At 32.8% G+C, this 26,137-nt stretch overlaps 1 protein-coding gene across 2 annotated transcripts; it reads right to left on the minus strand.

Annotated features, from left to right (window-relative positions):
- Positions 1–272: 272 nt before the first annotated feature.
- On the minus strand, positions 273–22,966 carry LOC143045484 (progestin and adipoQ receptor family member 3-like). Of its 2 annotated transcripts, XM_076218018.1 has the most exons (7): positions 22,582–22,966; positions 20,903–21,065; positions 18,974–19,126; positions 15,247–15,441; positions 14,829–14,919; positions 14,253–14,349; positions 273–1,852 (listed from the first exon to the last, which is right to left on the minus strand). In XM_076218018.1, the coding sequence occupies exons 1-7, from the start codon at positions 22,830–22,832 to the stop codon at positions 1,828–1,830; spliced, it is 975 nt and encodes a 324-aa protein (XP_076074133.1). In that variant the 5' UTR covers positions 22,833–22,966; the 3' UTR covers positions 273–1,827. The 2 variants fall into 2 exon arrangements, with proteins under 2 accessions (XP_076074133.1, XP_076074132.1); XM_076218017.1 differs by lacking the exon at positions 273–1,852 and having other exon boundaries at positions 10,194–14,349.
- Between the last annotated feature and the right edge of the window lie 3,171 nt (positions 22,967–26,137).

The raw sequence follows: 26,137 nt of genomic DNA on the forward strand, positions 1-26,137 counted from the left end.
TATATCCCTTCTTAATAAGTCTATTTAAAGGTTTTGTTAGCTTCTGAGGTGAATACTGACATTTTTGTGCTTTATAAAGAATATTATCATAAAATATTGGATGTGCAATACCTGAACGTATAAGAAGTTATATACATATAAAATATGTATAGATTTATGCACAAAGCGAACACTGCCATTGCATCTGCCGGAGAAGCACCCACATGTTTCGCATTTTCGAAGCAAAAATAGAACCAATGTGTTGTCATAACTAAAAAGACGATGAACCTATATATGATGAAATCACAGGGGAAAACTGTGGTATTTAATGTTATAAATACACTCCCTTTTTCAAAGTTATGGTCCTTATATAAGCTTAATATTGTAATTATTTATACATCTATAAGTTTCTATAAGTTTAACTATACATTGATTATAATCATGTTTTATCTTAAGGATGTGTGAGGCGAATATACTGTTTTATTTTCGAGGTCCTGAATGATTTCAGAATATTCTTAAATCGAACTATTTAGATCCAATAATATTTTAAAATATCCTGAAATCGAATTATGGAGGTCCTGATATATTTCAGGGTATTCTGACATCGAACTATAGAAATCATATCTTAAAATAATTCAGGAGATCCTCCATAATCGATGAATATTCTGAATTCCAATCACTAGTATAGATGTCCTGACAATAATTTTGACTAAATCACCACCTCACACGAATGAGGTAAACATGACTTAATTTCAATGAGAATAAAATGTAAGTACTTCTAGAAAAGTAAAAAAAAAGTACTGCAGAATACGCAATAACGAGTATTCTAAACAAACGTTGTTTATTATTCCATTTTAAGCTGTATTTTGAGAGTTCCTTTCTTCCCTGCATGTTCGATGGCAGTGATTGCCTCCTTAAATGGGTATACTTTAGTAATAAGCTTGTCAACATTTATCTTTCCATCCTTTAAATATTTAATGGCATTGGCAAAAGGTCCACATCTTGACCCAATCAACTTAATTTCTTTAACAACAAACGGCGAGGTATTAAATTCAGTCCCTCCAGAAGCACATGTGGTTTTTAAAACAACTGTTCCAAGTGGGCGAGTTATTTCAGAAGTTAGCATAAGGCCTCCCATATTTCCTGTCACTTCAACAACCACATCAAAGCAATCTCGATATTTGTTGATTAATTCTTCTGAACCATCACTTAAAACTTTAGTAATCTTTACCGGACAAAGATTCATTTTATCCCAGTGTCTACCGAATATAGTGACATGACAATCTTGTTGTGCCATAACTTCAGCAATTAATAGACCTAGTTTTCCGTCTCCAACAATTGCAACTTTATATCCCGTGGACACCAAACCCTGTTCCACAATTCGACAAGCTGCAGCAAGTGGTTCAACAAAGCAAGCCTGTAGGTCGGTGACATTTTCTGGTATTTCTAAAAGATTTTGTAGCGGCAATGTAAGATACTCGGCATAAGTACCATTCTTGTTAACAATGCCCATGACTGTTCTATCTGGACAATGATTTCGTTTCCTAATATAATCATCACTTTTACAAATATCACAGACGTTACAAAACACATTTATTTCACCCGCAACTCTTTTACCAATCCAAGCACCTGCTTCAGATTCTGGATTAACTTTTTCGACTTTTCCTATAAATTCATGCCCAACAATTCCTTCGAAGCCTGCATAGCCTTTAATTATTTCAAGGTCTGTGGCACATATCCCAGCCCGTATAACCTTTACAAGTGCCTCTCCGGGACCAGGTACTGGTATAGCGATACCAGAATTCAATTCAGGACTTCCCGAATCTTTTGTGACTACTACAGCTTGCATTATGTGCTGGAAACAACACCAGTCCTAAAATTAGATATAAAGGTATTTATCTTACATGGGGTCAGTAAATTCCATATGGGGATTCGAGCTTCGCTATCACCCCATATGGAATTTACTGACCCCATATGTATCGTATTAGGTCACTAACACATCATATAACTAATAATATTTACTAATAAGTATAAAGACATAAAAATACGAAGAAAAAAATATGGGTTGTATACAACAGGATTCAAATATACTTCACAAATGACCCTATAAACTAGATGCCCTCAAGAGCCTGTGTCGCTCACCTGTATTTTACTGATGCTATGGAAATCATGTAAAATAAGGTTAAAATCATAATTAATAGTATTAGATAGTAGATAGAAAACTGCAAGTTTCCATAAAATTACTAATCCAAGGACAGCAACTCAATAACGGGTTGTCAGATTCGCCTGAAAAGTTCAGGGCAGATAAATCTAAATCTGATGAACATTTTGGCCATCTGTCAGAGTTGCTCTAAATGTTTTTAAAAGTTTCAGAGATATAAGCCAAAAACTGCATTTTACCCCTATGTTCTATATCTAACCATGTCGGCCATGATGGTTGGAAGGCAGGGATATCGAACGCATTTTTTTAAAACTAGATACCCTTACAATGATTATGGCCAAGTATGGTTAAATTTGTCTCAGTAGTTTCAGAGGAGAATTTTGTAAAAGTCAACAGACGACAACGACGACGAGGACGACGGACGCCAATTAAGTGATGAGAAAAGCTCACGGCTTGACCTGTCAGGTCAGGTGAGCTAAAAAGTACCTAACACACATCACAATGAAAATTGAATAAATACGAATAATAAGAAACAAGAAAATCTTACTCTTCTACAGAAAGAGCACAGCCATAGAAATGATAAAATCAAAAACAATTCGAGAAAACTGGAGCAAATTCATGCATGGACCTCTTTGAATTATGAAAATAGGATAGCAAATATAAGGAACACAAAAAAAAAGATGTATCACTTCAAAAAAGGAGCAGGGCCGTAACTAGGGTTCGAATTCAGGGGAGGCAGGGGTTTGGGGGCCGCCGATTGAGGCCCCCAAGAGAGGTGCGCCCCCCCCCCCCCAACACCCAACACCCAACGCCGATTTTTTTTTCTCGGTAAAATGGCTAAAAATAACCCGTATTCCTTCGATTTCCTTACTTTGAGAAACATCAGTATTGCTTGAACCTGGAAGCAATTTTTATGCAAAAACAAGCTGTCTGGGCCTGAGATTGCTGTTCGGGGTGAGCCAAGGCTCCGTCTTGATGGCCGTACTTTGACCTATAATTATTAACAGTAAATACATGGTGACCGCCGATTTTTTTTCTCTCAGTAAAATGTCTAAAAATAACCCGTTTCCTTCGATTTCCTTACTTTAAGAAACACATTAGTATTGCTGGATCCTGGAAGCAATTTTTATGCAAACAATTATTATCTGTATTTAAAGACAATTTTGTCAGAAATTAAACTGGTAAGTTTTAAAAAAACATATAAAGCAAGATCATAGAACGCAAGATATTTTTTTTTATCGAGGACCTTCAATTTCAATATCGTTGTAAGCTGAACAGACATGTATATAACTACAACCAGGGACTTTCTATTCTAAGTATATACTTAGTATAGAAAGTCGCTGCTACAACGAATGGGAATGTTTAACTACTAAGGCATTGACCATAATGTTCTCGTGCGATCGGGAGACGTTAAAATAAACGATCCAACAGCTGATTCAGCCGGTAACGAATTTCCGATATCATAAAAGATTCACAATACGAAGGGAACTTCCTCTGCTTAATTGCGCCCCTAAATGAATGTAAATAGTTAAGTTTTATTCAAAATTGTCGAAAGCAAAGTTTTATATGTGTTCTCGTACGAATATATACTGAATAACAGACAGACGGCCACACGAAAAAATAAATAAAGCTATACTGAAACGGTTAACTTTCGATCAAAATTCCGAAAAAAGGACAGATATATCACGTATCTTGATAACACTGTTAAAACTGAAACTTGTGTTGTTTATAATATAAATTCAAGTTCTTCGTGTACATATTTCATTTTATTACTTCAAAAAAATAATTTGGTGTAGAAATTTCAGGGGAGGCACCCCTGCCTCATAGGTAGTTACGGCCCTGAGGAGGGTACTTATTGCATTGCAGAATGCATGCATTAATATCATGAGAAATGATTTTTACAGTTACTGTCTTTTGTTTCGGTAAATATGTGGTTTAATTGACTTTTGAAAAACTGGTATTCACTTCGGCCGTTGGCCTCAGTGAATTTCCGTTTTTCAAAAGTCAATAAAACTACATATTTACCTCATCAAAAGGCAGTAATTGTATAATATTAGATTCATGTTGAAAACCTTCGAAAACCATGCCTAGGAGGTATACACATTTTTCGGTATAATAGCAATGATATAACTTATTGAAAACTTCTATCAATAGGCAGGACGAAATATGGAGAAGGTTTTTGAAAATCACTTTGTTGTTCAAGATAAACAACCTTAAAATTAATTTTATACATTTTCTTACAAGCCTAAAATTCTTTCTTAAAAAATTATGGTAACAGCTAGGACAGACCAAACGTTGCAGGTTATTGATATGTTAAAAAGTGCTTACAAATAATATATATTAACATGTTGTATTATAAAAAGTATTGCCAAAATAACATTTTTTTTTTTTTTATATATAAATGCTCTTAAACCGAGCTAAAAAGGCAGAACAAAATTGAAAGGTTTCGTGTCCTGGCTTTTGAGTTAATCCGTTGAAAATTTGGCGGGAAATTATTCTCTCTGGGGTTTTCAAATACAAATATATATCCTTGGTACGTTTTTTCCTTTCAAACACTATAACAGATAAAAAAGCATAGGAGGATTTTATGAAATTTAAAAAATCATTTTCAACCTGTATATAATTCAATTATGAAAAGAAAGGTAGGGGTCAGCGGGCAGAATTTGCTCATGTCAACACATGATGGATAAAACCAGAGGATTCAGAATACCTGACAAAAATAAACCTACTCAACGCGAGTGCTGGAAACGGCTTAAAGCGTGCAAGCCGTCCCGACACGTGTAATTTCGCGTTAGGAGATAGTTTTGGAAATACGGACAGCCGAAAGAAAGGAAAAACATGGTTCTATATCGATGATCAATGACATCTACCGGACTACGAACTTACAAATTTAAAGTGTGATGCACTTCCAATATGAGATTACAAAAGAAAAGAACTATAACTCTGTTTAATAAATAATTATGTAAACACCGCCAAATTTGAAAACGTTCTGAGTCTGAGATAGATTAATCATATTAAAGAAAAAAAATATACTGAATCTCGATCTCGGTTAGAAATTAGTGTTGAGATGTATAATCAGATGACTCACTGATTATAAGTTATGCTGGTTTATGTATCGCATTTTGAGAGATATAGTCATGATTACTATTTGTATTTATAAAGCTTTTATATGTCATAAGGCAGAATGCTATGGCGTATCATAAGGGTCAAAAGTATATTTTGTTGCAAATGCTATATCTTCAATTGCAAATGCTATATTAAATATATCTTGTCAAGGCCGTAACTACCCTTGAGGCAAGTGAGACAATTGCCTTACTAAAATTTCGACACTGATTTTTTTTTTATTATATAAATATGATGGCCATTTGTTGTTCTGTCTCAACCTTAATTTCTTGTCATCTATTCTTTTCTTTTAAATTATTCTTCCTGGATATAACTCAGCATCTCAACGGGTGATGTTTCTCGATTACATTAACCTAGTAACGATAATCATCATGGTAAAGAAGGAATAATTCTAGTAAACTATTTGTTTGGTGAACAGAGTCTGAGTAATGGATATAACTTCAACATAACTAATCCAAAAACGATAAGTAGACTGACAAATCAAGAACTGGGTATCGCAACTTTAGGGGGCAGTCCTGTCTGCGTATTCATTTCTCCGTTTCACCAACTTTAATCTTTCTCTTTACAGATAAATAAAACATATTTATAATATGAAACATGCATGGATTAGTTTTTATCCATGTTTCTTTAACCTTAAAAATTGAAAGAACATCCCATTTTCTAATTTGACAATATTGAAGAATGGCAGCACCTTTAAAACAGAATTTTGTCTTTACTTATTCTTGACTTCGGACTTTCGTATCTTTATATTCAGGGTTGCAGAATCGAACACCCCAACCTCTAACCTGTAAATTTATAGATTCTGGAATTAAAATACCACCGACTATTTCTAGAAATAATCTGAAATTACGTCCAGTGGCGGATCCTGGGGGGGGGGGGTGTTGGAATCCCCCTTTTTGTTGGACTATCAATGCATTTAAATGGGGACCTATAGTTGGTAACCCCTCCCTTTGTCCTGGGTTGGGAACCCCTCCTTTTTCAACTGGCTGGATCTTCCACTGCTACATGTAAACGGCACAAACTCCATTCCAATTCCCCTGTACCCATTTCATACTTACTCCAGATAGAATCATATTCATTCTATCCCGAGTTTGATAGAAAAGCGAGTTATAAAATATTTTGTAACTGCAACTGTATGACGGTGCTTACAGGAAAGCTCACAAACAAAAACTGTTACTACCGATGCTGCTTCCGAATTGCTGATGGAGAAGGAATCGGAAGAAGACATCAATCATAGTGTTGAAGTTAGTGTGCTACCGCTAGAAACCCCCCTGAAACGACTGAAAATTTGAAAAGAGCATGCGTGAGTGGCGAGAAATTTTGCGGTTTTACCATGCTCCATGTTCATCGCGATAAGGATGTCAAAAGACCAAATATTCTGAAACGATTTGGCGAAACCGGCCACAGAAAAATTGCCAAACTCTACTGAAACGATCTTTGTTCTATGTTCTGGCGACAGACTCAAATTGATATTTGGATGATTATCTCACATATAAATTTAAATAAAAGAGTTAGCAAGTAATTAAATATGAAAAATTTATATAAAAAGTGTCCAAATTTAAAACATTGTCCAACTCTCTGGAAATGCCTAGAATGCAGGATTTTGCACCATTCATTTCATACCATCAAAAAATATTTTCGCTCGGCTCAATTGTTTTGCCTCACTAAAATAATATGCCTAGTTACGGCCTTGCTTGTATACAGATACCTTATGTTACGAAGTTTCCGTCTGTCTTTTGTCCAACGTCCTTGGGCTCAAGTTTATGGTTCAGTGAGTCTGCTTTAAAAAGGAAGATTTTGTAATGTGAATTTCTCACAAATTATGAGAAATGGGATAACCATATATATTTGGTTCCTTGCAACGTCTACATGTCCATCAGGCAGGATTCACCTGACTTTGACCTCTTTCATGGATCAGTGATCAAATCAGACAGTTAATGTTAAAGTTTGGTGATTAGGTCCGTTCCTCAAGCCTCAAGAGTCTCAAGCACTATCAGCAGTAGGATAACTATATATATATATGTGTGTGTGTTGTGTAGGGAATGACTATTCTCAGATCGACTCATCCAAAGTTAAACTGAATGGTCTGTTCATAAGTGATACTCATCATAAGTTATATTACTTTGTCTGTTCATACGTTAAACTATGAGTTGTATTCATCATTCATAAGTTATACTGATGTATCCCTCTATTAGTTTTCTTCTGGACATCCATTGTTCTCATAATAAGTTATACTGATTTGTCTGTTCATAAGTTATACTGAGTTGGACTCATGATAATTTATACTGAATTATCTGTATATAAGTTATACTGAGTTGTCTGTTCTTAATTTATCTGTTTACTTTTCATAAGTTGTACTAACTTTTATGTTCATAAGCAATACTCATTTGTACTCATCGTCAGTTATACTGATTTGTCCGTATATAAGTTTTACTGATTTGTCTTTTCATAAGTTATACTGAGTTGTCTGTTCATACATTACATTAAGTTGTACTTATCATTATTTAGTTACACGTATTTGTCCTTTGATTAGTTTTTCGCAATGTACTCATCATAAGTTACTTATGTGTCTGTTCATAATTTCAACTGCGCTGTACTCTATCATTCATAAGGTGTACTAGTTGTACCCATCGTTAGTTAAACTGTTTTTTTTCTGTACGTACGTTATACTGAGTTGTAATCACCATTCATAAGCATAAGGGATTTGGTCGTCTGTATAGATAAGTTTTACTCAGTTGTATTCAATATAAGTTATACTGATTTGTCTGTTTATAAGTTGTACTGAGTTGGAGTTGGTTATAATTTAATCTGAATTGTCTGTTTATAAGTTGTACTGAGTTGTACTCGTCATAAGTTTCATTGTTTTGTTTGTGCATAAGATATACCAAGTTGTACTGAGTTGTACTCGTCATAAGTTTCATTGTTTTGTTTGTGCATAAGATATACCAAGTTGTACTGAGTTGTACTCGTCATAAGTTTCACTGTTTTGTTTGTGCATAAGATATACCGAGTTGTACTCATCATTCATAAGTTTCATACTGATTTGTGTCCATTTGAAAGATTAACTCAGTTGTACTAATTTAATAAGTTATACTTATTTATCTGTTTATAAGTTTAAGTGAGTTGTTCTCATTGTAAGTTATACAGAGTCGTCTGTTCATAAGTAATACTGAGTTGTGCTCGTCATAAGTTTCATTGTTTTGTTTGTGCATAAGATATACCAAGTTGTACTCATCATTCATAAGTTATACTGATTAGTCCGTCTTCTTCTCCTGTGGGCTTTTTAAGGACGGCTTTCCTACTGGAAATTGCGCCCTATATGTTCCTAATGGTTTTTTTTTTGTTTTGTTTTAGCAAAAAAAAAAAAAAAAAAAAAAAGAATTTACTTAATTTTTTTTTATGGCTTTTGTTGTGAGTTTTACAAGAACCTAGTGTGTCGCTCATTTGTTGTTTTTAATCAGATGTTACTTATTTGCTTATGAAATATACGACTTAAGTTTTGATCAGTTGCCCCAGCCAGTGGTCCCGTGAGAATCGTGTATACGCACTATCCCACGGAGGTACTAACCATGGTAGTGTAGGTTAATTACAAACTGTAACCAGACATTGACCTGTTCTCTGTCTGGTGATCAGTCAGACAGAGGACATGCCACTGTCTAGATCCCGAAATGCAAAAAACTGTTTCATGATATACCCCCCCCCCCCCCAAAAAAAAAAGCCAAATTGTATATATATGTATATATATATAAAGAAAAATAAATTAACTTATTTCTATAATAAAATACGGGACTTTATACTTTTATATTAATTTACTAGGATGCTCAAGGATTCCAGTTTGAATTGTACTTGCTTGTTTTTCCCGTAAGTACATTCGATGTACTTGTGCTGACGCCATTGTTAAACAAGCTACATACACGACAATCTGGTTAAATATTTAACATAATTTCATACCCTGTATATCACGACTACCATGTCAGGGGGTGATTATTCCGTTTGGAAGATTAACTCAGTTGTACGGATCATATTAAGTTATACTTATTTTGTCTGTTTATAAGTTTAAGTGAGTTGTTCTCATCATAAGTAATACTGATCTGTCTATTTGTAAGTTTTATTCAGTTGTAACCATCATCAGTTATACTGATTTGTCTGTTCAAAAGTTTCACTGAGTTGTACTCATTGTAAGTTATACTAATTTGTCTGCATAAGTTATACTGAGTTGCCCTCATCATAAGTTAAACTTAATTGTCTCTTCTCAAGTTATACTGAGTTATACTCATTGCAAGCTATACTGCTTTGTCTGTTCATAAGTTATACTGAGTTGTCTGTTCATAAGTCATGATGCTTTGTCCTCATGAATTATACTGAGTTGTACCCATCTTAAGTTATACTGTTTTGTCAATTCATACTTAATACTTTGAGTTTTACTCATCATTCATAAGTTATACTGATTTGTCTTTCTATTGGTTTGACTCAGTTGTACTCATCATAAGTTATACTAATTTGTCTGTTCATAAGTCATATTGAGTTGTTTTCATCATAAGTTATACTTTGTCTGTTCATAATGTTATACAGAGTTATACTCATCTTTCTAAAGTTATACTTATTTATCAGTCTATATTTTACTCAGTTGTACTCATCATAAGTTTTACTGAGTTGTACTCATCTTCAGTTATGCTGATTTTTTTGTTCATAACTTATGCTGATTTGGCTGTTCATAAATTGTACTGAATACTGAGTTGTACTCAGTATTCATCTCAACATTCATAAGTTATACAAATTTATCCGTTTTAATATTTTCTCAGGTGTACTCATAAGTTATATTGATTTGACTGTTCATAAGCTATACTGAGTTGTTTGTTCATAAATAAGAGCTCCAGGTAATATGAAATCTTATTACCCAGACTTTGACAAGCCAGTATAAATGACACAGTTAATAAATCAAGGTTTATTTTGGAATATCAAAATTGTTTATCACAGTCAAGTATACACCAAAAAGTTAAATGGTTTCAAAGATGTAAAACTTAAAAAAAACACATTTAAAACGCTAAAATTATGACTTAATACCATTAAACTTTAATTCTGATCTTTACTTAATGATAAAAACATACCAAATAACATTTTCGTTCTAAACAGTTAAAATAACAATGGAGAGGTTACACAGGAACCATTTAACATTCTAAGTAAAGCTAAAAGTGTCTGACCTCATAAGTTCAAGTACATGTATTTTAATATCATAAACACTTATAACATAATGTTCTATTTCTAATTAACAATATCAAATGAGTATATTTTCAGTTAATAAAGTGTTATTTTTAAACAAAATTACTTCCAGTTTGTATTTCAGTGAATTAAGTATTGACTCATTAACAAATTACTTCCTGATTCTATTTCATATCATTTAATCTGGGAACTGAAAAATCATATATCTGACAAATGCACAATAAATCGAGGTACATTTAACTGTATTATCTATATAAAAATATAACAAGAATAGTAAAACAAACGAGGCACATAAAAAATAAATGTCCTCATTACATCATCCTACTAAGAGCAACATTGGAGCCATGGTAAATTATCTAAATGAACAAACCTTTTCAGACTTATAGTCCCAATAGGAAAAAAGTTCTTAAGGATATATATCAATAATACTAAAATTACGAGGTCCAATTTGTCAGCCGTCATCACGTAAAAACGACGAATCAAAAAATTCAACTTTATATATAACTAATATAGTACAAAGGTGTAGATTAAAAATTACACCACTCCAGGCCCTTTTGTTTTCCACGTAATTAATATTGCCAATAATGAAGAAGTTCCGGGTCGAGTCCGATACCGATACCAATAGTATATTCACCTGTTACCGATTACCTTATCTGTATGTTCCGCATCTGACAGGCGCACCACCAAACGGTGTATTCAGGATTAATATGCTATATAGTATTACACGGGTCATAATCACAGGGTTGACACTACTTAATTGTCAAATTGTTACCTATTGTAGTATTTTAATCAGCTGATCAGTTAGACTTTCTAAGATAACAATACGAATACTAAAAAAATCTGGACTAAAATAAGGCGTATAGGTACAGTTTTCAATTTGTTATCGAATCAAAGAATTCAATATTTATAACTAATATAGGACAATGCTGTTGATTAAAAAATACTCCATTCCAGGACCTTTTGTTTTCCAAATAATTAATATTATCAATAATTGATAAGTTCCAGTTCGACGGGTTCAAACAGAAAGATTTGAAAGCAGAGAAAACTGTGTATCTTATAATCAGCATGACTTTATCAGATGACAATACTAATACTAAAATAAGGCTTGCGCATAGTTATATACTTTAATTCAGTCACGGACCCGCGATATACGGGTGTGTTCTAGTAGATTTGAATAACATACTGCCAATATCCATTCATATACAATCAAACGTTTAAACCTGTTGCATTTGTTTGCACCTGTCCTAAGTCAGGAATCTAATGATCAATAGTTGTTGTTTGTTTATGTGATTCATAAGGGTTTTTGTTTATCAAATAGATCGTTAGACTGTTGGCTTTTCCCGTTTAGATGGTTTTACACTAGTAATTTTTTGGGGCCCTTTATAGCTTACTGTACGATGTGAGACAAGGCTCATTGTTGAAGATCGTACTTTAAGCTATAATGGTTTACTTTTATAAATTGTGACTTGGATGGAGAGCTGTCTCATTGGCACTCATACCTCATATTCTTATATCTATAAATGTAATAATTTTCCAACTGATCTATGGTATTTGTTTTTCTGAAAAAAAACATTTTATACCAATTGTGGGCAAATTTATTTAACATGAAATTTTAATTGGAGGTAAAAGAAAAGAAGAAAATGTATTGTTAGAAGCATAATCCAGTGGGGTTGAATTCAACTACTAATATTCATATATATAATTGCTTCAAAGATTATTATACTACTGATAGTCATATAAAATTGATTAAAAATATTTTACAACTGAGAGTCATATACAATTGCTTAAAAAAGTATTGCAATTCTGATAGTCATTCAAAATAGCTTAAAAAATAATAAAATTGGGGGCCATTTATTGTCCTTTAGTACATTTATCTTTAAAAACAAAATAATGGTCCCTTCTTAGAACAAAACATTTGATTATGCTAGTACAATATGCATACAATTTGATTCTACTTTGAACACATAATATTTGATGTAATGGAAAACAATGGTAGAATAATTGTGTACAATCAGCACAGTAATGTATCTGTTATTGGTCATAACTCATATCAATATAAGATCAAACTTGTTAAATATAGTTGGAAAAAACTAACAATAGGAACCATGAGATTTCGCTACACATTTTTTAGACTTCAATGCCTGTCTAGAGTTGGTCTAAAATTTAAAATTATAATATTCTATATTTTCACTCAGTAATTGCTAACATATATACAAAGTGCCATAGGGCAGGCACAATTTATATGGAATAAAAATATGGAAAGTCCTTGCAAATGGTTCAATTATACTATCTTCATACTTTGTCATGTGTATCAACTAACTAGAGGCTCTAAAGAGCCTGTGTCGCTCACCTTGGTTTATGTGCATATTAAACAAAGGAAACGGATGGATTCATGACAAAATTGTGTTATGGTGTTGGTGATATGTTTGTAGATCTTTACTTGACTGAACAATATTGCTGCTTACAATTATCTCTATCTATAATGAAATTGGCCCTGAATGTGACAGTGGAAAATATTTTGTAAAAATTTACAAAAATTACAAAATTTATAAAAATTGTAAAAAGTTGACTTTAAAGGGCAATAACTCCTTAAGGGGTCAATTGACCACTTTGGCCATGCTGACTTATTTGTAGCTCTTACTTTGCTGTTCATTATTACTGTTTACAGTTTATCTCTATCTATAATAATATTCAAGATAATCAAAAGCTGCAAAATTTTCTTGAATTTACCAATTTAAGGGCAGCAACCCAACAAATTGCCCGATTGGTCTGAAAATTTCAGGGCAGATAGATCTTAACCTAATGAACAATTTTATCCACAGCAGATTTGCTCTAAATGATTTGGTTTCAGAGATATGAGCAAAAAACTTCATTTTACCCTATGTACTATTTTTAGCCAAGTCAGCCATCTTGGTTCGCGGGCGGGGTCATTTGACACATTTTTAAAACTAGATATCCTAATGATGATTGTGGACAAGTTTGGATAAATGTGTCCTAGTAGTTTCAGAGGATTTTTTTAAAAGATAACAAAAATTCACCCAAAATTGACTATAAAGGGCAATTACTCCTTTAGGGGTCAACTGACCATTTTGGTCATGTTGGCTTATTTGTAGATCTTACTTTGCTGAACATTATTGTTGTTTACAGTTTATCTCTATCTATAATAATATTCAAGATAATAAACAAAAATGGCAAAATTACCTTAAAATTACCAATTTAGGGGCAGCAACCCAACAACGGGTTCTCCGATTCATCTGAAAATTTCAAGGCAGATAGATCTTGACCTGATAAACAATTTTACCCATTGTCAGATTTGCTCTTTAATGCTTTGGTTTCAGAGATATAAGCCAAAATCTACATTTTACCCCTATGTTCTATTTTCAGCCATGGAAGCCATCTTGGTTGGTTGGCCAGGTCACCAGACACATTTTTCAAACTAGATACCCCAATGATGATTGTGGCCAAGTTTGGTTAAATTTGGCCCAGTAGTTTCAGAGGAGAAGATTTTTGTAAAAGTTAAAGATTACGGACGAGCATGGACGACAGACGCCAACTTATGAGAAAAGCTCATTTGGCCCTTTGGGCCAGGTGAGCTAACAAATGAATTGATTGTCTATTTAAAATGCAAAATCTTGTACATTAATACCCTGCAATTATCAACATACAGCAATGAAACATAACAAAATATTAGGTAACAATAAATTAAATATAAATATTAATGTTTCCTAAGTGGGTCCACCATCATACACATGGGTGTGCCACTCTGTACCTGAGGATTTCCTGTCCTGCATAATGCCAGAATACAAATGCACAAACAACAATTATGTGCCACAATTGATGGCTTGATCCTACAAAGTCAAATACTCCTGGAAATATAAAATATGCATTATTTAAAGATATGTGTATTTTGTCAAATATCATTTGTGTGAACATTATCAATTTTCTAACAATGAAAATATTTTGGATTCAGTATTAAAACAGCAATGTTCTATTTGGTTAATGATGGATCTGCAGCTGTTGTTTTTTCATGAATGTGAAAAAATATCTTTTTACTTTTACTTTTTTCAAATGTCAGTTCTCTTATATCTGGACAATACATCAATAGTCCAAGTGTCACAGATTCTCAGGTCAAGTGTTACAGATTCATAAATAGCCATATGATCTATTCACCCTTCAGTGCCCTTCCTCTAAAAAAATATCTGATTTACTGGTAAATTTTTTCTCAATTTATTAGAAATCGATGAAAAGCATCTTAATTAATCTAAAAACCAAATTCTTTATCTTGTGGTTTATTAAGATGTATATCATGAATTCAATTTACATTTGTTCTCAGAAACAAACTTACCAGGGTAAAATCTTTCAGGAAATTTACTAAGATACAATATTAAAGCTATCATTCCAAGGATATATATAGTTGTCACCTTTGGTACAAATAACTGCAAATAGAAACAAACAAATACCATACATATCATTGATCATCACTGAAAGTTATAATATGTTTAAAAAAAGACAAATGAGATGCAACCCAATAAGAAATATTTTTTTACAAAGAAAATTAAGAGGTCAACATATAGTCTCTACAACAATTGATAAGTACATAATTTTAATATTTATTTTAAAAACATGATATTTTAAATATAAATATGTACACTTATATCATTCGCATTTTAGCATATAAGAAAAAACAAATTCATATATTATTAGATGCTGAGATAATATCAAGTCTCAATTGTCGAAAATATTTAAATTCTGCTTTTTAATACCTGTACAATTTCTGATGAGGCACCATTTAACCAAATCCAGTGAATTGTGGGTATAATTCCATATCCTGCTAAACCCATATAGATACCAATTCTCCACTTGGACCATCGGTGACTGAAGTATCGTGGATGTAATTGTATGACCATAGTTGTTACTGTTAGTATTGTTATTGTTATTAAATAAATATCCCTCCATATCTGTAAGAAAGTTAGAAATGATTTTTGAATTTGTCACTGAAGCAAAATTTTAAACTCTATAAACAAGAATGTATTACAACTAATCATTTTTTTATATACTAACTGATCAACCTATTGTCTTTTACATTGTAGAAATGCCTAAGAGTTACATGTATTTTTTCGTTAATGATTATCTCCCCTAGTATATAGCGAGGCCAATATCTATTGTTATTTGCCTACGGTCACACAGTATATATACCAGTATGATTATGTGCCTGTCAAGAAACAAGAACCTGAATAGAAGCTGTCTGATAGTTAATGTTTCATAAGGGTGAGTCCCTTCAGTTATTGGTTTTGACAGATTTTTGATAGTTTTTGTTAATTATCAATTTGACAACACTGACAAAGACTCATAAGAGATATATATGATTGTGTTATGGAGATGAAACATATTAACACAGTGTTCTCCCCAGGATTTTTGGATAGCACCAGGGTAACACGTGTCAAAATGATTTGTACAATATGTTGTGTCGCGTTGCATCGCTTATTTTTTCTTCTTGTTAGTTTTTGTGCCATTACCTTTTTGTCTTTTGTTTTGTTTACTGTGTTATGTAGAATTTGGGTAAAAAAATACTGGTAAAAAAAAAGGAAAATCAAACAGTTGGTATACTTTAATATCTTTTAAGAATAAATAACAGAAACTTGCACTTTTAGTCTTTAAACTAGCCACTTTTTATACTTTGATCAAGCCAATTTTGTCCTGATACTTGTACATGTAGTTACACTACACATTCCCCATTTTTTGTTAGATTACACCATAACAATTAACTTTAAACAAGATTAAATTTTAATGCAGAACCTTTAATAAATTAAATACTATTTTCCATAGCTTTAGACATGATTCTTTTAGACATCAATAAAATTATTATTAGAATCATTATTGTGTTATTTCATGATAGACATGAAAAGTATACTTATATTATCTATGTGGACACTCATGATAGGTTATCATGTCTAGCTGAGTTCCAATCATTGTAAAATTATTTTTTTTCTTTTAAAAATTAAACTTCTTTAATATTATTCTTTAATATTATTCAGCTATTTAACAAATGGAAGTTTTAAACAACCTTGTTAACATGTACAACCCTAGTTCAGTCAGTAAATTAACAAATGGAAGTTTTCATAAGTCTGTGATCATTAAGTTGTCATCTTTTAATTAATTAAAACGCAAGAATCATGTACATCGATTAAATCCAATCATCAAGGTTAACCTCAAAAGGTAAAACGACCACGTGGTGTAAACAATCTTGTTGTCAGAACTGGTTTGAACTGGTCAATTTTCATCTGAAATTTAATACCCCACGGAAAGGTTTACCAATTTATGATTTTTTTTACCGAAAATTTTAGCACCACGGTGAAAAATTATACATCGCGGCAAGAACGATACCACCACGGTAGAAAATTATACATCGCGGGCCCGCGGTCCTTTAAGGGCCTGAGGAGGACAGTTAAACATGCACCTTCTTTATCAGTATGTTATTTTTTTTGTATCTACCATACAATACAATAATCAAGAATTGTCAATGAAAAAAAAATCCCTGATTTTAAACTGTGAAATACATGTATACTATTAACTAGAGGCTCTAAAGAGCCTGTGTCGCTCACCTTGGTCTATGTGAATATTAAACAAAGGAAGCAGATGGATTCATGACAAAATTGTGTTTTGGTGATGGTGATGTGTTTGTACATCTTACTTTACTGAACATTCTTGCTACTTACAATTATCTCTATCTATAATGAACTTGGCCCAGTAGTTTCAGTGGAAAATGTTAGTTAAAATTTACAAATTTTATGAAAATTGTTAAAAATTGACTATAAAGGACAATAACTCCTTAGGGGTCAATTGACCATTTCCGTCATGTTGACTTATTTGTAAATCTTACTTTGCTTAACATTATTGATGTTTACAGTTTATCTCTATCTATAATAATATTCAAGATAATAACCAAAAACAGCAAAATTTCCTTAAAATTACCAATTCAGGGGCAGCAACCCAACAACAGGTTGTCAGATTCATCTGAAAATTTCAGGGCAGATAGATGTTGACCTGATAAACATTTTACCCCATGTCAGATTTGCTCTAAAGGCTGCGGTTTCAGAGTTTTAAGCCAAAATCTACGTTTCACCCCTATGTTCTATTTTTAGCAATGGCGGCCATCTTGGTTGGTTAGCCAGGTCACGGGACACAATTTTTAAACTAGATACCCCAATGATGATTGAGGCTAAGTTTGGTTTAATTTGGCCCAGTAGTTTCAGAGGAGAAGATTTTTGTAAAAGATAACTAAGATTTACGAAAAATGGTTAAAAATTGACTATAAAGGGCAATAACTCCTAAAGAAATCAACAGACCATTTTGGTCTTGTTGACTTGTTTGTAGATCTTACTTTGCTGAACATTTTTGCTGTTTACAGTTTATCTCTATCTATAATAATATTAAAGATAATAACCAAAAACAGCAAAATGTCCTTAAAATTACCAATTCAGGGGCAGCAACCTATCAACGGGTTGTCCAATTCATCTCAAAATTTCAGGGCAGATAGATCTTGACCTGATAAACAATTTAACTCGATGTCAGATTTGCTCTGAATGCTTTAGTTTTTGAGTGATAAGCCAAAAACTGCATTTTACCCCTATGTTCTATTTTTAGCCATGGCGGCCATCTTGGTTGGTTGACCAGGTCACCGGACACAATTTTTTAACTAGATACCCCAATGATGATTGTGGTCAAGTTTGGTTTAATTTGGCCAAGTAGTTTCAGAGGAGAAGATTTTTGTAAAAGATAACTAAGATTTACGTAAAATGGTTAAAAATTGACTATAAAGGGCAATAACTCCTAAAGGGGTCAACAGACCATTTTGGTCATGTTGACTTATTTGTAGATCTTACTTTACTGAACATTTTTGCTGTGTACAGTTTATCTCTATCTATGATAATATTCAAGATAATAACCAAAAACAGCAAAATTTCCTTAAAATTACCAATTCAGGGGCAGCAACCTATCAACGGGTTGTCCGATTCATCTCAAAATTTCAGGGCAGATAGATCTTGACCTGATTAACAATTTTACCCCATGTCAGATTTGCTCTAAATGCTTTGGTTTTTGAGTTATAAGCCAAAAACTGCATTTTACCCCTATGTTCTATTTTTAGCCATGGCGGCCATCTTGGTTGGTTGGCCGGGTCACCGGACACAATTTTTAAACTAGATACCCTAATAATGATTGTGGCCAAGTTTGGTAAAAATTGGCCCAGTAGTTTCAGAGGAGAAGATTTTTGTAAAAGTTAACGACGGACGACGACGACGGACGACGGACGATGGACGCCGGACGCCAAGTGATGAGAAAAGCTCACTTGGCCCTTTGGGCCAGGTGAGCTAAAAATTCAATGGTCAAGGCATATTACCCTACACATTTTGAAACCCTATAGAAGAATACATACAATATAAATTACCATTGTAAAAAAGATGGAAGAAAACATCTATTTTAATTACTCACTGATAAACAATAAAAAGCATAATGTACTGCTGGTAGGTAGCAACCAATGACTCCTATAGATATCCCTGCTAAATCTACTGCTAACCATCGCTTACTGGCCTTCTCTGAGTGACAGGCAAACATGTGAAACCCTGTGGAACACAGCATACAAAACTGAAGAAAAAAATATACACTGAATTAAAATTTCTTATGAGATAAAACAGAATAGATTAAAGCATTTGTTCCAATAACACTTATGAATCAAAGAGCTGAATAGCTCTAAGGGAAAAGACGGCCCTTGTTTCTGTTTCATTTTTTTTTTTTTGGGGGGGGGGGGGGGGTATCTTTTGATAGTCTTCATATAAAGAATGAAAAAAAAGAACAGCTAGAACATGTGGAAGGTTGACACTATTGGAATCAATTGTTGTTTAATGTAATTTCGTTTCTTTAGTTTAGGGTTCAATTTAGACCAATGGAAGAGATCTGCATCTTCTAAATCTAAACATTCAATTAAAGTTGATAGTTAATTATCTAAAATTCAACTAGTTGAATTCTGTCATTTAACAACAACTACAATTATTTTTAAAATCTTAATAGTGTACGACTGAACTGCAGGCTAGGGCCATTTTCCATTTTTTGTGACAGTACTCTTAAGATTTTAAATTTTTTTCTTAAGAAAGTTGGGACTGAAAAATCTATTCAGTTTTAAATTTCCATTGATAAAGTTCCCAGTTACATCTCTCATCACAGGGATACAGGTACTAATAAAAATAACAATATGATTGATGTAAACTGTGTGAAGCTTGTTTCCAAATCCTACATTTTGAAATATTTGTAAAATTTCATGAATAAATAGGTTTAAACTACAAAATGCAACATTTGTAATTTTTTTTGTAACTATTACAATGATTATGTTGGTACACAAAATTTAGTTTTAATGGAAGACTACCGTACTTATCATATACTAAATGTCACATTTTAGGTGTTTATTTTAGTGGATAATTAGCTTATAAATTGAGGTGCTCCTGAATTGGAGGAAGATTCTCAAAACAGAGTTTTACAGAAAAAAATGGAAAAGACCGTTTCTCTCCCCGATCTCATGTAGCCCCTCGGACTCCCTGTTTACTTTAAAAGTTGTTGACCTACAAAGTAAAGTATTGCATGTTGATGTTTGAATCATCTACAGCAAACATCATTATGTTTAAATTTAACAAATACTATTTTTTAATAAGTGCACAATCTTTGAGAATGATTTAAATAACCAGTGAAGGATATCCCTGCTTATGCGTAGTGTGGCATTCCAACAATGACGTCACTATAAAATATAATGTAGGTTGGATATATTTAGCATATCTCGTCATACTGATTTTTCCGGATTGTAAAAAAAACGTAAATAGTGTAAAGGAGAGCTCATTATACGATAATTTCGAGAGAAACAGAAGGGAAATGTGTAAAAAAGTGTTTATAGTCAATTTATTCATTTGTTTCTCCCCATCTCATCATTCTCAGTAAGATTTGTTGGGGGATTTTCCACACTATAAAAACAAAATGAATGATGTGAGGGAATGTCACTCTGGTCAACCCCATTGGGGATTGACGGCTTGAAGCCGTCTTCCCCAAAAATAGACATGCAATCAAACACAATCAATGAACAACACATGGTCCAGATAGCTTGACATGATAGTCATAAAATATGGTAGTATCATACCAGCTAGCATTGTCCTCCCTGGACGTTTTAACATCATCATGATCATGGAATGTGAAACTATACATTTTGTAAATTGATTAATTGTTGTGTTCTTATGATGTAATATGATTTTTTTTTATGTTATAAATGCGATGCTATGGTTTCTTAAGGAAGCTGGCTTGTCATGTTTTGGATTTTTGTCAGATTTTCGGAATCCTCTGGTTTTATCTATCATGTCTATAGGGGATTATAAATCTGCTTACCTGATAACATATAAGTCCTAATGACACCATAACATGGTCTGTGTAAGATCCATGAAATCTTGGTATGTAGATTATGTTGTCATGTAACAATAAGTACAGAAATATGAAAAATCCACCTAAATGTGACCAAACATTAACAGTCTCATTATTCCATTTAAAAATGCTGCAAAAAAGAAATATTTTTTTTTACCATATTAATGTACTTTCCTTACATGAATATATTCATTTCAGGTTTACATTTTTAGACACTACAGGCATGGTACGTACATTCAATTAAATCCCTATCCATTACAGAACCTTTATTTCTAAGTAAAGAGTGTCCTAAAATAGCAGTCCTCGTCCGAACAGTTCCCTTAAAATGTAACCAATCATTCTAGGAACAGTGCTTACATGTACTTTTTTTTTGCCGAAAAATTCATGAATCCTGCAAATCACAATATACTATCATTTGAAAACTAACATTTGTTTGAGTTTGATGAGACGTGCAATTTCATTGGACTGGAGGAATCCGAGTCCGTTTGCCCTGATTCATGTTCGCCCTAGTACCTGATTGCCCAGGGTCCATTCGCCCTGATTTTTATTTTTTTTTCTAATTGTTGTCTAGTCGTATTATTTTAAGTATTTGAACAAAATATGTTCAAAGTTTGGTGAAAAATTGACAGAATATTTATATTGCCAATCAATTTATCATTTTCCCTTTGATTTGCAGAGTAGAATACTGGAATACAATGTATTTATCTTTATTGATATTTGTTAACAAAATAATTGTATTCAGTCAATCATGAATGTACATGTATGCAGTATGACTAGTCTTAGAATAGAGTATAAATAAATGAACTTGTAAATTTTATCTGTTTCATAATTTACAGTTCGTACATCTTTTTATTAATTTCAAGCTGAATATTTTATCAAAACAAAACATTTGTTTTTATTATTAATCCACCAAAAGACAAGTATCACAATAATCAGTGATTCAAATTATTTTGTCATTGAACAATTAATTATCCTAAACAAGCCAAAAACTTTTTAAATATTTCAATATTTCTATAAATTTAAAAAATATACATGATATATATATATATACCATAGAAATATCTGAATAAGTTTGTTCAACTTCAATGCCCTCAATATTAATATTTTTATAGTAGGGCGAACGGACTCTATGGGCAAACGAACTCAGTGCGAATGGACCTAGGGCGAACATGTTATTAAGGCGAACGGTCCCGATACCGGACTGGAGCACATTTTGTTTGGGGGCCATTTGAGGCCCACCTTCAGATATGGGGGTTTTCTCTGTGTTGAAGACCCATTGGTGGCCTTTGGCTGTTTTCTGCTCTTTGGACAGGTTGTTGTCTCTTAAGACATATTCCCCATTTCCATTCTCAATTTTATTGTGTATATCAACAATTTCTGCAATTGCCCTTTCAACTAGATAAACTATACAATTACCAAGGTATACCTATCTATTAGTAAAGTTCTCATAGCTGCACAAATAGTGTGCATAAGAACTTGTAATAATCCATAAATAATGAAGAAGCATATTGCATTTTTGCACAGTTTATGGATAGTTACCTGTTTTTGCATGTGCTTTAAGATAGTTACGGATTGTTATGAGTTATTTACAGAAAAATCAGTCTGTACATGTACATGGATTTTTGACATATAAAAAAATTGCTCACCTCTTCAAACATAAATTAAAGGGTAGAGAAACCCTGTATCCACTGACAACATAAGGATTCCCCTGTAAAAAGTCTGGTATCTCACTGTACTTATATAAGGGTATTTCTCTTTCTGTTGCATCACAGAGCCCAGAACTGCAAGCTTCATGCAAATCTGTGTCGATTTCTATATCCAAAACTGAATACGAATTGGAGGTGTGTACTGTTTGTCTGTTTTTGATGTTTTCAGAGTTTCCCAGTCGTCCCATCATTTGTGGTTTAAACTCTTTAATGCTTTCGAACTAGAAACTAATGCCACTTTTCTAAGTAAGCACCTGCATTTACATGCACAGACTCACAGATCCTCCAAATAAAACAAACCTGACTATTTCCGTTACTATGTACTAATTACGTCTCCAAAATAAAAGATTGTTTGTGATAGTCTAATAACCAAAATAGACAAAAAAAAAAGTACCGACACGAACAATAACGTACCGAAATGAACAGCGCAATACCAAAATCATTTAGGAAATTATCGAATTTTTCATAGAATCATATCGAAATGAACATCTGATATTATATCAAAAGATAAGATGTGACAAAATAACACCATTTTATTTGGATTCGGCTATCGCTTTAATAAAACTATACAACACTTTGCCTTTTGCCGAATATAACAAACATAGGGGGCTACATAAAATGAGTGGATAAAATCAGCTAGTCTTATGAAATGGACTTTTGCCATGATAACATAAATATTAAACAATAATGACCATAAGAGCAACAAAATGTGCCATTTCCAAGTAAAACAATATGCACTAGAAAATTAAGAATATTCGCTCGTGTATGTAACAATGTTTTAGATTTTAACGAGAGAAATTTATGTATTACTGAAAAATTATTACACCAGGGTTTTCGATATCACAAACTAGTCAAAACATTTACTAAATTTTATCATCGGTATAAAGACATCATTCGTAAATATAGCTCAACATTCAGACTTCTAATACGTTCAGGTATTTCACATCCAATTTTTTATGGTAATTACTATTCTTTATAAAGCACAAAGGTGTCAGTATTCACCTCAGAAACTTACAAAACCTTTGAATAGACTTATTAAGAAGGGATATAATTACGATACTGTTGTCAAGTCATTAAAGATTGCATATTTTGGCGTTAATATTGAGTCACTGATAAGGTCTTTGCATCGGAACTAAACACATTTATTCTAAAAACAGTTGTTGGCATGACACGGGTTATGTTCTTCTCATATATGTTATGATGGTATGATACTAAACCCCTAACGGGAAGGATTGTGCCTGATGTTCATATGATGAAATCATAATCTTTCAGTCAGTTTAGTTGAAGTCTGGAGCTGGCATGTCAGTTAACTGCTAGTAGTCTGTTGTTATTTATGTATTATTGTCATTTTGTTTATTTTCTTTGGTTACATCTTCTGACATCAGACTCGGATTTCTCTTGAACTGAATTTTAATGTGCGTATTGTTATGCGTTTACTTTACTACATTGGTTAGAGGTATAGGGGGAGGGTTGAGATCTCACAAACATGTTTAACCCCGCCGCATTTTTGCGCCTGTCCCAAGTCAGGAGCCTCTGGCCTTTGTTAGTCTTGTATTATTTTAATTTTAGTTTCTTGTGTACAATTTGGAAATTAGTATGGCGTTCATTATCACTGGACTAGTATATATTTGTTTAGGGGCCAGCTGAAGGACGCCTCCGGGTGCGGGAATTTCTCGCTACATTGAAGACCTGTTGGTGACCCTCTGCTGTTGTTTTTTATTTGGGCGGGTTGTTGTCTCTTTGACACATTCCCCATTTCCATTCTCAATTTTAAATATCGTGATAAAATCGAAAACATAGAAAATATTTTATCTAAAATTGCAAAACATTCGAATTTATAAATCGAAAACTAACTGACAATGTCAAGGCAAAAACAGAAAGACAAATTACAATACATGTATTACACAAAACACAACAAAAACAGAAAGACAAATTACAATACATGTATTACTCAAAACACAACAAAAACAGAAAGACAAATTACAATACATGTATTATACAAAACACAACAAAAACAGAAAGACAAATTACAATACATGTATTACACAAAACACAACAAAAACAGAAAGACAAATTACAATACATGTATTACACAAAACACAACAAAAACAGATCACAAAACACAACAAAAACAGAACGACAAATAACAATAAATGTATTACACAAAACACAACAAAAACAGAAAGACAAATTACAATAAATGTATTACCGTGACAAAACACAACAAAAACAGAAAGACAAATTACAATACATGTATTACACAAAACACAACAAAAACAGAAAAACAAATTACAATAAATGTATTACCGTGACAAAACACAACAAAACAGAAAGACAAATTACAATACATGTATTACACAAAACACAACAAAAACAGAAAGACAAATTACAATACATGTATTACACAAAACACAACAAAAACAGAAAGACAAATTACAATACATGTTTTATACAAAACACAACAAAAACAGAAAGACAAATTACAATACATGTATTACACAAAACACAACAAAAAAAAATCTTCAGCCCTGCGAAACATGAACCTCACCGAAAATAAGGGTAATCTCATGTGTCGCAGAAGGGTATGCAGATCCTGCTTCACAAGTTGCACCCGTCACGTGTACTCACGGTTGCTCATGCCGGTAAGTATAAACCGGTTTGAAATACGGTGCCCAGTAATTGAGTATGTTGCCTTTATATGGGATACAACAAACGTGTATAAATTCTGGTTAGCAGGCATGGATTTAGTTTTTTTTCTGTGGTACTAGTAATTAGCCGGAAAGTATACACAAAATGATTTAGTTTATAAATGGGAGATACTGGTTGGATACCGGTGTTTTATACCCAGTGGATGGTAGTTGTCGGCCGATTCTAGTGTAGACTCTCAATTTTCATTTCATTGTTGGGAATACGATATGTGTCAGAAAGGCATAACTAAATAATATTAATTGTTGCAGATTTCTCAAGAACTTGAAAACCAAGACTAACAGGAATTAGGAATCACATTTCTGTGTACTCAGTTTTCAGTCACATCAATCACACATCAACTTCTTATTAATTATCATGTATAGATTAAACAGTTCAAATTAACATACTATTCGTAGATTAAGTCACGTTAATATAAAACTTCAGTTGCTGCGGCGTCTCAAGTTTCTATAGGATTGAAATATGTACTAGTGAAATATCTTTGGTATCTATCACCCCTCTTTTATCAAAATTTAATATTAAAAGGTCACATTGGACTTTCCGGACATCAGGGACAGTCTATACTGTAAAGACTGTCCCTGACTGCATCGAGAACCCTTTCGCTGCCTGTGCAATATCCTTTGGTCTCACATAAAAATCTGAAACAATCCGTTAGTATTATACCCAAAATGTTGACTCAGTTTTAATTAAAAACAAATTCATCCGAACATTCAAACATTCAAACGTTCTATCAAATATTGTCTTAAAAATGAGCAAAATTACTCTAAATACTACTGATGACAATTCCATT

The sequence above is a fragment of the Mytilus galloprovincialis genome, chromosome 9 (assembly GCF_965363235.1).
Source record: "Mytilus galloprovincialis chromosome 9, xbMytGall1.hap1.1, whole genome shotgun sequence".
In the NCBI taxonomy this organism is placed as follows: domain Eukaryota; kingdom Metazoa; phylum Mollusca; class Bivalvia; order Mytilida; family Mytilidae; genus Mytilus; species Mytilus galloprovincialis.

What these genes read in the sequence shown, in the direction of transcription:
- LOC143045484 (XM_076218017.1), bottom strand. Translation starts at nt 22,832, where the DNA reads ATGATGGGACGACTGGGAAACTCTGAAAACATCAAAAACAGACAAACA. An exon ending in TAGGACTTATATGTTATCAG is followed by an intron (nt 19,127 to 20,902) that starts GTAAGCAGATTT and finishes TTTTTTCTTCAG; the next exon opens with TTTTGTATGCTGTGTTCCAC. An exon ending in CCTCATCAGAAATTGTACAG is followed by an intron (nt 14,920 to 15,246) that starts GTATTAAAAAGC and finishes TTCTATTTGCAG; the next exon opens with TTATTTGTACCAAAGGTGAC.